The sequence below is a fragment of the Pleurodeles waltl genome, chromosome 5, assembly GCF_031143425.1.
Source record: "Pleurodeles waltl isolate 20211129_DDA chromosome 5, aPleWal1.hap1.20221129, whole genome shotgun sequence".
Classification (NCBI taxonomy): Eukaryota; Metazoa; Chordata; class Amphibia; order Caudata; family Salamandridae; genus Pleurodeles; species Pleurodeles waltl.
The window spans coordinates 211487127-211499758 of record NC_090444.1 but is presented as its reverse complement, the minus strand read 5'-3'; the positions used below and the strand labels follow the sequence as shown (position 1 = coordinate 211499758).

Here is a 12632-nt window from a genome sequence, read left to right as displayed (position 1 = left end):
GGGCCATGAATGTTCATTTTATTTCACCATATGCTCTTATGTATTGTGCGCCTCGCCCCTGGAGACAGTACCGCGGGCGCGGTTCCAGGACGTGGGATCTGGGTGAGCCATAATGATAAGTGGGTTTGTCCAGAGTCTCCCAGGAGGCTTTGGGCTGGCTGTGGGCATGCTGGATGGCCTTGTACAGATGTGAGCTGCATCTACACCTACTGCCGGTTTCCGTCTACTCGTTTTAACTGTGTATTTCTAGAGGTTTTAAACTAGGAGCTTTATCTCTTCTGCTCGCTCCACCTCACCCTTCTTTCTCTCTGTCTCTCCCTTCTCCTGACTCTCTGCTTCCCCTGCTGTCCCACTCACCTGATCCTCTGCTACCTCCCACATCACTCTTTTCTCCTTCTACTTTTTCTCCACCTTATCCATCTGTTTCCCCGTTGTGCCCCTCTCTTTCTCCATTTCCCCCTCTTATTTCCCCCCTCACCCTCCCCTCTGTCTACCTTACCGCACGTTCACTCTCCGGACCTGTGTGTAAACTTACTCTTACGCCACCCTTCTATTTCCACTTTCCATTCTCTCTCCTCCTCGCCCGTCTCTCTTCCTTGCCCTTCTCTCCACCCTCTCCCTTCTCTCTCTCTTCTTCGCCCTTCTTTCCCTCTTCCTTGCCCTCCTCCCCCTTTTGCCCGCCCTCCTCCCCCTCTTGCTAGCCCTCCTCTACCTCTTGCTTACCCTCCCTTGTCTTTCTGACTCACCTTCTCTCTCCCTCACCATCCTCCTTTTTACTCACTGTCCTCCCTTGTGCCTCAGCCTCCTCCCTATCCTCTTGTCTCTCTGATTCATCATCCCCTCCCCTCTCCTCACCTCAACCTTCTCTTTCTCTCCACCTCATCCTGGACTCTCCACCTCACTCTGTTCTGTCAGCCTCGCTGCTGCTGCCTATCTGGGTAATGATTCTGTGAATGCAAAGAAATGAGGGCTGTGCATGAGGTTGTGTTGATGCATGGCTGTGTGTAATTGGGCCTCAAACTTCTCTATAGCTGGTTCTGTTCTGCTCTGGTAGATCTCCAGATTGTAAACAGTGGCAGCACAAAGTCCTAACTTACATAGCGCATACCCATGAGATGTACAAAAACGTGTTGTTATGCACATTTTATTTAAATAAGCACAGTAACAATTGGAGGAGCAATCAAAGATGGCAACCTGAGCAACAAAACCAAACCAGACATCAAATGTGGGTCTGTTTCTACTGCTGTCTGCCCACTATGCCAAGAGTACATCTTCAGAGGTTGACAACTGGAGTTATAATTTGATGGCTAAATTCTCAACCACTGTTTTGTTGTCAGTCTTTTTAGCAGAATGTATCTTAAGAGGAACAAAAGGAAACTTACAGCTCATGTGAGTGCTTCAAAACTGAACTCTCTCCTAACTGGTGACAGGCATGCCTCTTCTTCTTTTCTATTCTTCTATCTCCCACCAGTCTCTCCCATTCCCATTACCCACACTGCCGTGAACCTCTCCTCGTTCTGCCATTGTCCTCCAGTCTCTGTCCCCTCCCCACCACCTATCATTTGCTCCTGACCCTCCCAATGTCACCACCTTCCTTTCTAATCCTCCCCATCACTCACAAGCTTCCCCCTTTACTTCACCCTTCTGTATTCTTCTCCCTCTGTTCACCTGTTATGGCCCCCAACTCTACATGCGTATCCATCCCCCATACTTGCATCACTCATTTTGCTCATGAGTACCCTGCTCCATCCATCCTGCTTCCTAAGCTGCTTTTTATCCTCCTGATTTCACCTACCAAATAATCTTTACCTTCTCTATGGAAGGGATTTGGTGGGTTTCTGACAGTGGTGAAGACATGTAAAATACCCTTTAGTTAGTGCTGTTCCCATCTTCACTTCGTAATTGGCGGCTACGTGGCAGAACCTTGGCGGAGGTTTAAATCTGATGTCATGAAATCTTCAGGGAGAAGTGCTGATTGTGGGGTGTGATTTCTATATTTCATTAAGAAAAATCAGCTGTTGTGGCTTGATTATTCTTTGGGCTAAGTATGTTATTGTGTGTGCATACCTGTGTCACCACACTTATGTCTGTGTGTCCATCGAAAATAGGAATCTACATTAGTAAAATCTATTAACTACCATTCAGTTTTTGTGTTCCTGCTTATAAAATTGGGGGTGGGGGCATGTGTTGAACCTGAATACACGTTTTCACAGTAAAGAATGCAGGTCAGTGGGTACACCTGCGTTTACAACCCTTGAGAAGTCAGGCAGGTGCCATCCACATATGAAACATACATTGCAATCCTAACTGAACTGTGTGGCAGCAGTGAAAAAGGAGAGGGGGCAGATATTATGAGGACAAGATGTATTTTATTCCAAACTAAATTTCAGCCTAACTGATTTTTGAGCAGCTGGTTAGGAAATGCTCATCAGCCCCAGTGCGGTGCGGCTTATCACAGATGAAATATTAAACACAAATGTGATTGGGCTCCAGTCTGCTTGACATTCAATTCTTGAAGACCGTGTCTCGGATCCAGGTGCTGGTGCTGGAGTCAGCACTTTGCTCCTGATCTTGGCGAGGCAATTTAGAAATCTTGACAGGGTTGGCAGAGAGAAGAGGGAAAGAAGCGCGAAGAATTCCCACTGCCCCTCTATTGTGTTGAGCTGAGAGCAGGTTTTTGGCGCGAGAGAACCGAAGCGGGAATGTGCCGATGATCAGCGTTAGTTCTCAGATTAGGAAGGGGCATTTCTGACATCTGTGTTTTACAAATGCTGTCTGATGGCAGCTCGGGCTCATTCTTTAGGCTCCTCACTTGTCAAAAGACATCCTCCTCACTCCCCATCACAGCCACCGCCGCAGGGAGTCATGCCAGGGGAGATCCCAGAACAACACATCCAGAAAGCTACTCATGTGGCCCTGCTGCCCAGCAGCACACACAGAAGGGCCTTTGTTCAAGGTGCTTCCTGGCCTACAATAGCCTGGATTGAGTCTGACTTAAAAAGTACACACACGCCAACATTTACAATTGCTTGCAGGGACGTTTGTGCGACATGGAGCGACATTTGTCAACCTCTCGCTGAGCGGAGTTTGAAGAGATTGTTTTTCCCCTGAAAGGGACAGCACATTTAAAGATAAACTTGTTAAACTCTCTGGACATCCTCTACAGCAAAGTGAGAGGGGGACGGCTTTGTCAAGACTTTGTCATTCAGTATATAGAGGATAGCAGATGTGTTAATACTTTTGGAAACTATGCTGCTTGGCTCGAAATCAGGAGATCATACCCTGTTTGCCTGGCCAAATCATGCATTTTAGATTGGTGTGAATTGAAAAACACTGCCATAAAATGCACGCATACATGATGTGGTTGAAGCTGCACAAACGAATCACTCTTTTTATGGTACGAACCCAAGCCAGAGTAGAGCACATCTGTGCTCTTGGAAAAGTCTTCACCTAGGCTTAGTCCAACGGGAAAAGGGGATAGGGATCGACTGATCGATACATTAGAGACACTGAAAAATATGTGAGAATGGGTCGGTTTTGTGTACACCCGTGGGTCTGATTCCAGAGTTGTGTGAGAGCAGCCATTAGGAAGCAGCTGTCCAGAGTGGGAAGCAGGAATACTTGTGTCTTTTAAATACCTTGTCAGTGGATTTCAGTGTTACGGTTCATTTACTACCTATAGTTCATTCACTGTTACTGTTCATTTACTACCTAAAGTTTATGGCCTTTGACAATTTTGTAGGGCAATGTGACATTGATTTTCTTTTTTTTTTTTTTTCAGTTATGAACTTTTTGTCAGTTTCTCATAAGCTTGCATAGACGCAGTGCTTGGCGAAGGAGCGACTTAAAGTTACTTTGTTTAAGTATAGCTGGCGAATTTCAACGTTTTTTTGTGTGTGTAAAATGTTACGTTTAACCTGATATTTTCACCTAATTATAACATCGCTTTAACTCTTGTTTTTTTCAGTGAACTTATAAGGTTTTCTGATGTAAATTAACACATTATTACTATACCTAACTATAACGTAATTTTATCATTTGTGTTTTTTCAATGAAGTTCTAGGATTTTTTTTTTAACGTACAGTAAGATTTTATTATATACATAACTATGCCATCCCCCACAGTACAGCTGTGCATGCCGTGTGGTTGACTGCAGTGACTGGCCTGCAGTAAGGCCCTACACCCAACCACTGTGGCATACTAAACACCCCACTGTGCACAGTGGGTTGGCCACAAGGCCTGGTCTGACCAAAGGGACAACTACCCCACTTTTTTATTTTTTAAATTATTTTTTGATCCCACGGGCGTGTTGTGAGTGCACTGGCTCACGTAAGAGCCTTGCACAATCACAAAAAACTCCCATTTTTTTTAATGGCCCTACAAAGTCCAGCAGAATTTTTCTTTATTTTCATGACACGGGGAGTGTGTCTGGTGTCCTGTAATGGCATCTGCAACGTTTCTCTTCATGTTCTAGCCAGCCAATCATAATGTGAGACCCCGCATGACTTGCAGGAGCAGGAAGCAAAATGGGTGACAGTAAAAAGCTCCCTTGGCCAATAAGATCTCTCTAATGTGTGAAGTTGCATGCCCACAGAACTCCTGTGGCACACTCATGAACCCAGCCTTCCAGATGTATATACATTTTGAACCTTACTTTCTCAAAAACCACTGTACAGATTTAAACCAGATCAAGCTTTCTGGATAAAGAGCTAGCTTTCTGCCAAATTCAGTGTAATTCCGTTCAGCTGTTTTGGCCTTAACAGTGATTAAAATTCTTTATGGAAATTGCAGGCGGAATTTCTGTTATGGAACTACCCTTTTTCTTTGTCCACGCTTGATGGATCACCCTGAAACTTTTCAGGAAGGAGCTGAGGTAGGTGAACTTCGTTTTGAAAATATTGTGAAGGTTCATCTAATGGCAGCATAGATATTAGCAAACCAAAAAATCACTTCCTGTGTTGACTAGGTCCTAATAATGCACCGCCCCCTCCCGGCAGCCAACCCCCTGCTGCTCATAGCCTTCTGCATTTAAAAAATATTGGCCCCGGGATGAGGGCACAGGACCACTTTGAAGCTTGGGGAGAGGGGCTGTGCACCCCCTCCCCATTTTAAAAATATTGGCCTGGAGGATGGATTCTCCAGAGCCTCTTTGAGGCTTGGTGATGGGGGGCGCATGCCCCTCACCAAAAAACAATAATGTAATGCCCCCTCACACCCTGGCCCACCCCAGGAAGGTTATAAGTGTGAGGAATTTTTGTTAATCGTACGATTAAAGAAAATGTTGTTTTGGCTGCAGGCCTCGTTCCCGCTTGCATCCCCCCCAGCAACAACGGAGGGAAGGGTATCCATACCGTGCACCCCTTTATATTTTTTCATTCTTTTTTTTTTTTTTTTTTTGAGGATTAGGGGTTAAGTCTCTAAGTCTTAAGATGGATGCCACTACACTTTGTTGATTTGGTGGCAACCAATCAGACAAGATCTGCAGGCTCCACATTGTGGAATAGGCAAATTTTTTGAACCCCTAATTTTTCAAAAACTATTAAACGGATTTACACGAAATTTAAAAAAGCATGCCTTCTGGACCAAGATCTAGTTTTGTGTCAAATTTAGTTTAATTTTTTGCTGTAATGCTGTCAAATTTTCCTACTGGAAAAGTGAATGGCAAACTTTCCAGGAAGGAGCTGCGGTGGAGAAGGCTTTTATTTTTTTGGGGAAAAGTTTGTGAATATTCATCAAACGGTACCAAAGTTATAAGCTGTCCTTATGGAATGTGGTCCTAACTATATTTTGTTATGTATATATTTATATTTTAACTTTAAAAAAACAAAGGTTCCAAGAACCTTATAGTGAGGTTCTGAATTTACATTCACAAAACCATAGAAATTCAGCAGTTATCGTTATGGTTAGCTGAAGTACCTATAACTCGTACCCCCGCCATGCACAGTTTTGTTCTCAATAATTTTACTGCAAATGTTAGATTGGTATTTTGAATGATGTTATCAAAGATGACATAAGTGATGCATTATGTTGGGTAACTAGCAGTGTGTGGCGAGGTCCCGGGTTATAGTTACTTGAGCTCTCTGATTAGTTGCAGATGTTTGCAGAAGCTTGAGCAAGAGTGATGATTCTTTGCTTTCAAATAAAATGTTCAGAAAAAAAATGCAAGTAGGAAAAAAACATTTTGCTACTATGAAATTTTAGGTGCTAGTTCTTTGAAGCATCATTTAGTAAAATGTGTTGATGCATGCTAGTATTTCCAATAAATATTCCTAATGGAAAATCAGTGTAGCCATTTTCAATAAGATTATGGGAACAAGCAGCTCCAACACTTTTTGTGAGTCTTTTGATTCTGTCAATGCGTGTCCTGTTTGACATGGCTTTTGTAACACTTTTTTGTTGTGGGAGCTGCAAGGCCCTCACCATTGTAACAAACACTGGCAAAAAGGAAAAAAATGTTTTTGGTCTCAAAAAGCACACGTTGCCACCAGTGGTGTAACAAAGGCCGCAGCCCCACTATAGCACAGCACCTGACTTGAGTGGGTCTGGAGGGGGGGCCCACCATATTCTTTGCAGGGGTGCCCCCTCTAGTTTCGTTACGCCACTGATTGCCACAGTAGTTCCTGACACTGAAGAAAACTGCTTTGTGTGCCAATATGCTCCTTGTGGAAGAGAAGAATGCGATCACTCACAGTAAAACCAGCTGACAGAGAGAGAAATAAAGGTTTAATAAAAACAAAATGTCTTTGAGAATGCCAGACCTAATTAGGGACCCAATTCTTAAAGAAAGTCACTAAAGTGCACCCATGGCATAGGTCTTTGAGTTAGTGACTTTCATGAATTTACAAGAACTTACAGAAGCAGACCAGGAAATCGTACTAGAAAATATTTTTGAACTGTATTTTAGCACAAGCAAATATTCATGTGTAGATTTGCTCATTTGAAAATCTATTGAGCGTTTACAAGTTCACCTTCCCACTAACCACTTTTTTTCCCAACCCTGGAAGAACTTCTACTTCTGCCATTGTCCGAAGTAAATTTCTAACCTTTCTCTTTATGGGAAAAGATTAGAGAAGAGCTGGTGAAAATCCTTAAAACATGCAAGTTAGTAGGTTTGCACACTCAGAGGCATTCCAGCCCTGGAACTATTGCTTACTGCTTCCTCAAGCCCCAGTATGTAGATCGGTGGAAATGTGGCAAAATAAGGAAATTGCTATAGTAGGTATTGAAATTGCAAGTACTCAAGCCCTACTATAGTAGTATCCCTGGCATAATCAGTGAGGCTATTACATAATGAGTTTATTTTTATTTTATTTTATTTTATTTTTTCTTACAAGACAAGTATATTTAAGAAGTAACCTGTCCCATGGACAAGTAGATTTTGTTAATGTAAAGACATTTTAATTAATATACCTTAATCCAACCACCGCTTGCAGCCAACCTCCATAACCACCCAATCCTGTGCATGGCCAGATGTGAGAATAGGTGTGGGAGGGTGTCTCTGGTTGAGAGTGGGTGTGACAGTGTCTATCTGGGTGTGAGAGGGTCTATGTGGGTGTGAAAGTGTATGTCTGGGTGTGAGAGTAGGTATGAGAGGTAGTCTCTGGGTGTGAGAGTGCCTCTGTGAGTGGACGTGTGAGTGTCAGGGCTGTGTGTGGATGTGTGACAGTCTGAGTGGGTCTGTGAGTGGGTGCATGAATGTCAGAGTGGGTCTGTGAGTGGGTGCACGAGTGTCTTAGTGGGTATGTGAGTGGATGCATGAGTGTGATTGGATCTGTGAGTGGGTGCATCAGTGTCTGAGTGGGTCTGTTACTGGGTGCATGAGTGTTTGAGAGCGCCTGTGAGTGGGTGGGTTAGGTTCTATGTGGGTGTGTCAGTAGCTCTGTGAGTTACCTGGCCACAAAGGAACTTCTCCTGCCCTTTTACCCAACAAGAGTCCACAGCTTTGCACAAAATATCTACCCAAGTGGAGTTCTTTCTGACTCCTTGGGTAAATCAAGTGTGTATTCTACAGTACAGGTGCATTATGGATCATTAGGAAATGTCTCCAGTGACATTGTGTGTGTTTGGCAATGTGATTGTGACTTGTGCATTCTGTGATAAAATGCATCCTCCTATGGAGAGTCCAATGAGACCACAAAGACATAAATCTCCACCAAACCTGGGCCCTTCCTCTTAGCTATATGACCTAATTGCTTCTTTGTTTTGTACACATTTCCTCAGATTTTTTGTTACTGGGGGAGAGGGGTGGGCACACGTCCCTCCTCCACTGGACAGGGAGCCAGTGGAGAGCCCTGATGGGGAGTGATGCTGGTTCTTCAGGGGAGGTCGCAGATGAGTCTTGCTGTCACATTCTGTATGATCTGTAGGCGGTTCATGGGATGTTTTGTGGTTCCGACTTGGAGTGCGTTGCTGTAGTTGAGTCGTCTGGAGTGTAGGGACTGGGTGACTGTCTTCCTGGTAGAGAGGTAATCCATTGGAAGATCTTGCGGAGCATGCGGAGGATGTGGAAGCAGGCAGAGGAGATGACGTTTATCTGTTGCTTCATGGTCAGTTGGGTGTCCAAGATAATTCCGAGGTTACATGCGTGGCTGGTGGGCCAATATGTGTCGTCCTAGGGAAAGGGCTTGTGCTTGAAGATGAGGATCTCAGTTTTGCCCAAGGTGAGCTTGAGGCAGTTGGTCCTCATCCAGGTAGCGATGCCGATCATGTTGTTTTGGAAGTTTGTTCAAGTGGTGGTGTCGTCTGTGAAGGATAGGATGAGCTGGGTGTCGTCGGTGTAGGAGATGATGTTGAGTCTGTGGGTGCGTGTGATGTCTGCTAGAGGTGTCATGTAGATGTTAGAGGGTGGGTCTGAGGGAGGTGCCCTGGGGGACGCCACAGGTGATGTTTTTGGTTATGGAGACTAAGGGTCGGAGAGGAAGGAGGAAATTCAGTTGGTGGCGTTGTTTTAGATGCCAGTGCAGAGGAGTCTGGTGATAAGTGTTTAGTATGAGACTATGTCGAAGGCTGCCGATAAGTCAAGGAGGATGAGGACAGCTGTTCCTCCTAGGTCGAGGAGGCATCTGATATCATCAGTTGCTGAATCAGGGCGTTCTCTGTGCTGTGATTAGGCAGGAATTCGGATTGGGATGGGTCAAGCAGGTAGTTGTCTTTGAGGTAGTCCGTGAGCTGGCGGTTATGGCCATTTCCAGGACTTTGGCAGGGAATGGGAGAAGCGAGATGGGGTGGTAGTTTTTGAGATTGTTGGGGTTGGCTGAGGGTTTCTTCATGAGGGACTTGACCTCGGCTTGCTTCCAGGCATCGTGGGTGGTGGCAGTGGAGATGGAGGCGTTGAGGATTTCTGTGAGGGAGACTCTGATTACTTCTCTTCCTAGGTTGTAGAAGTGGTGAGGGCAGGGGTCTGCGGGACATCTGGAGTGATGGAGGTCAAGATGGTGTCTTCAGTAGAGAACTGCTCCCAGTTGGTGAGCCAGTGGTGGGAGGGAGGCGTGGGTTTGGGTGCGGTGGTTAATGCCAGAGGACTGGGGGTCAAAGTTGCTGTAGATGTTGGCAATCTTGTAGTGAAAGTAGTCTGATAATGTGTAGCAGACTGGTTGGAAGGGGTGAATCATGTTCTCTGTTGTGGAGGGACAGGAGAATTCTTTGACGATTCTGAAGAGTTCTTTGGCATGGTTGTTGCTTGCCTCGATGTGGGTGGTGAGTGCCTCTTTCTTGGTCTCCCTGAGTCGGTGGTGGTAGCTGTTGAGGGCAGACCTGTGGGAGTCGAGGTTGTCGGGGGTCTTGTTTGAGCGCCATTGTCCCTCTAGTTTCCTGCAGTGACGTTTGAGGGTCAGAATTTCTGGAGAGAACCATCTGGCTTGTTTGGTGGGTTTGCTGCTGGTGATGCTCTTCAGGGGTGCGACAGAGTCTGCGGCTAAGGAGATCCAGTTGGAGAAGTTTTGCATGCGTAGTTAGAGGGTGTCTGCGGAGATGGGTCTGACTCCTTTGAGGGCAGTGATCCAGGGAGTTTCCGTGACTTTGTCCCAGTTCTGGCAGGGGAGGGTTTGGTCCATCGGTCGTAAAGTGGACGATGTTGTGGCCTGTCCATGTTACCTTGGTGGTGTGGAAGAATTTGGTTTTTTCGCTGGCGGAGACAATGGGGTCCAGTGTGTGTCTTGTGCTGTGCATTGGGGCGTTGACTAGCTGTGAAAGGCTGGTGATGCTCATGTTTTCAAGGAGAGAGGCGGAGTTAGTATCATCCAGGTCTTCGAGGTGGTGTTCAAGTCACCAAGGAGGATGTAGTGGTTGGAGTCGATTGTCAGGGGGCCAATGAAGTCTGGGATGGAGTTGCAGATGTTGTGGCGAGGGCCAGCGGTTCTGTAGGCGAGGGTTCCTCTGATGGTGGTTTTGGCATCAGGTTTGATCTGGAAGTTGAGGTGTTCCGTGATCGGTGTTGTCGTCATCCGAGGCGGTGCAGTTGAGGGAGGCCTTGTGGATGATGGCAAGGCCTCTGCCGTGTCGGTCGCAGTGGATCATCTTGTACCCGGGAGGAGTTGCGGTGACGATGACTGGTGCTGATGCAGGGGTGAGCCAGGTTTCGGTGATGAACATTATGCCAGACGAGGGTGGTTATGGTGTCCCAGATTTCCATGGCATGCTTGCAGAGGGATCAGACATTGAGTAGTGTGCAGTGGAGTTGTAGTTTGTGTCCGGGAGTCTGCAGGGTGGAGATTGCGGTGGATCCTACATCGCAGGAGAAGCAGCAGTTGTGGCAGGAGAAGGGGCCTTTGTTGGATCTAGGTGAGGCAGTGCTTCAGTTGGTCTTCCGGGTCTTCAGCCTGAGGTTTTTAATCTGCTTGGAGGAGTACTGGAGCTGGGCTGCAGATCGAGGAGTCCTGGCGGTGGGCACGGACCAGGCGTGGATGGGCTCAGACAGACTTGCCTTTGGCGCATCTGCTGCTTGGTCACGCAGCGACTGCCTTTAAGTAGGTCCGGGGGGGAGGGTGCAGAAGGAGGGGGCGGGCGCAGGGAACAGGAAGCAAAAAAATGGTGGGAAAAGGGTGGCGGGACAGGGGGCACAAGGGAAAGTGGCAAGGCGAAAGGGTAAACAAAAAACAGCAGAACAATGGATCCAAAAAACAGGCCAGACAAAAAACAGCAAGACATGGAGGAAAACCATGGGCCAAACAAAAAACAACAGAACAACGGAGGTAAGCAATGGGGGCAGACAGAAAACAGCAGAACAACAGAGGTGAACTACAGGGCAAGCACAAAAACAGCAGAACAACGGAACAAGTGGTGAAGATAGCAGACTCTAATTACCAGGCCCAGGAGAGAGGAAAGGCGGGCTCAGGCTCAGTCGAGCAGGCAGGAGTAGCGGGAGAGAGAAAAGTGCAGGATCTGCTCAATGGGGTCACGCAGCGACTGCCATTAATTAGATCTTGGCAGCTGGGGTGTAGTGGGAGGGGGTGGTGCGGGGAGCAGGAAGCAAAGAAAATGGCAGGAAGAGGGTGGCGGAACTGGGGAAACTTTTGGGAAGCGGAAAGGCAAAAGGGCAAACAAAAAACAGCAGAACAACGGCAGCAGACTACGGGGCAGACAAAACAAATCGGGCTACAGAGGCATATTGGAGGCAAACAATGGGGCAGACAGAAAACAGCAGAACAACAGAGGTGAACTACAGGGTAAACAAAAAAATAGAACAATGGAGCAAGGGGCAAGGCTAGCAGAGCCTAATTATCGGGAGGAGGAGCGAGGAATGGCTCAGGCATGCTCAGGCTCAGCCGAGCAGGCAGGAGCACGGCCCCCCCTACCCGGGCCAATCTCACCTCCAAGGACCCCATTGCCTCCCAGGGCACTGAGTCACCACCGTTAGGGCCCTCAGGGGAGCCTGAATGCCTGACGTTCCAGCCAGCTCCCCGCCTTCTGCGGGAGCCGGCATTACTGTCACAGACAGGGAGCTGCTAAACATGCACTTCCTTGTCTGTGAGAGCCGTCCATTCATCTGTTTTCCCGCCCGCATCTCTGCTCCCAGCAAGCAAGGGCTGTTTGACAGCTCTTGCTTTCTGGTAGCAGAGTTGTGTTTGCTCTGACTTCACAGGAGCTGTCAAAGCTCCCGCCAAGTCAGGGCAAACAGCTATGTCCTAGGAGTGGGCACCCAGGGACATGGCAGGGGTGGCGGTCCTCAGGGCCATTATTGACTCACTCCTTCAGTTTTCACGGGCCAGCCTAAGGGAGGTGGTGGTGCCCGGTGCCGCACATGGCCCGGGAGAGGAGTCTCAAGTACAGCCAATACTTGAAGTAATGGATGAAAGGCAAGCCAGGATTCATATCCACAAAGAAACAGGAAGAATCCTAACAGCACCTCCTCTAAAAACCTAAAAGAAAGCTAGCCTTTCAGGAGGAATTGGACACTAGGCAGCCACCAGCTAAAGTGCCAAAGGAAAAACCACCACCTCCTCAATTCTCTCCTCCTCAATCTCCTCCTCACTCTCCACACCTGCATATCTCTCCTCCTACCAGTCCTACACCAGTGCAGTCACCATCACACTCTTTTGACTCACAACAGGACAATGTAGATCCATGGGATCTTTATGATCCAGATCCCATTCCTAGCAATGCCCCAGACAGCTATCCCTCTAAGCCTTCACCAC

General features: G+C 47.1%; 1 protein-coding gene across 5 annotated transcripts in view; it reads left to right on the top strand.

Annotated features, from left to right (window-relative positions):
- The window catches only part of RPS6KC1 (ribosomal protein S6 kinase C1), a 546019-nt gene that overhangs the window by 479540 nt on the left and 53847 nt on the right, over positions 1–12632 (top strand). The window contains exon 16 of one of the 5 annotated variants that reach the window (XM_069233904.1): positions 4792–4873. The exons of the other annotated variants lie outside the window; for them this stretch is intronic. Within the exon in view, the coding sequence (XP_069090005.1) occupies positions 4792–4851 (60 nt within the window). The 3' untranslated portion in view covers positions 4852–4873. Of the gene's footprint in view, positions 1–4791; positions 4874–12632 lie in introns of those variants that run through there. 5 annotated transcript variants of the gene reach the window in all.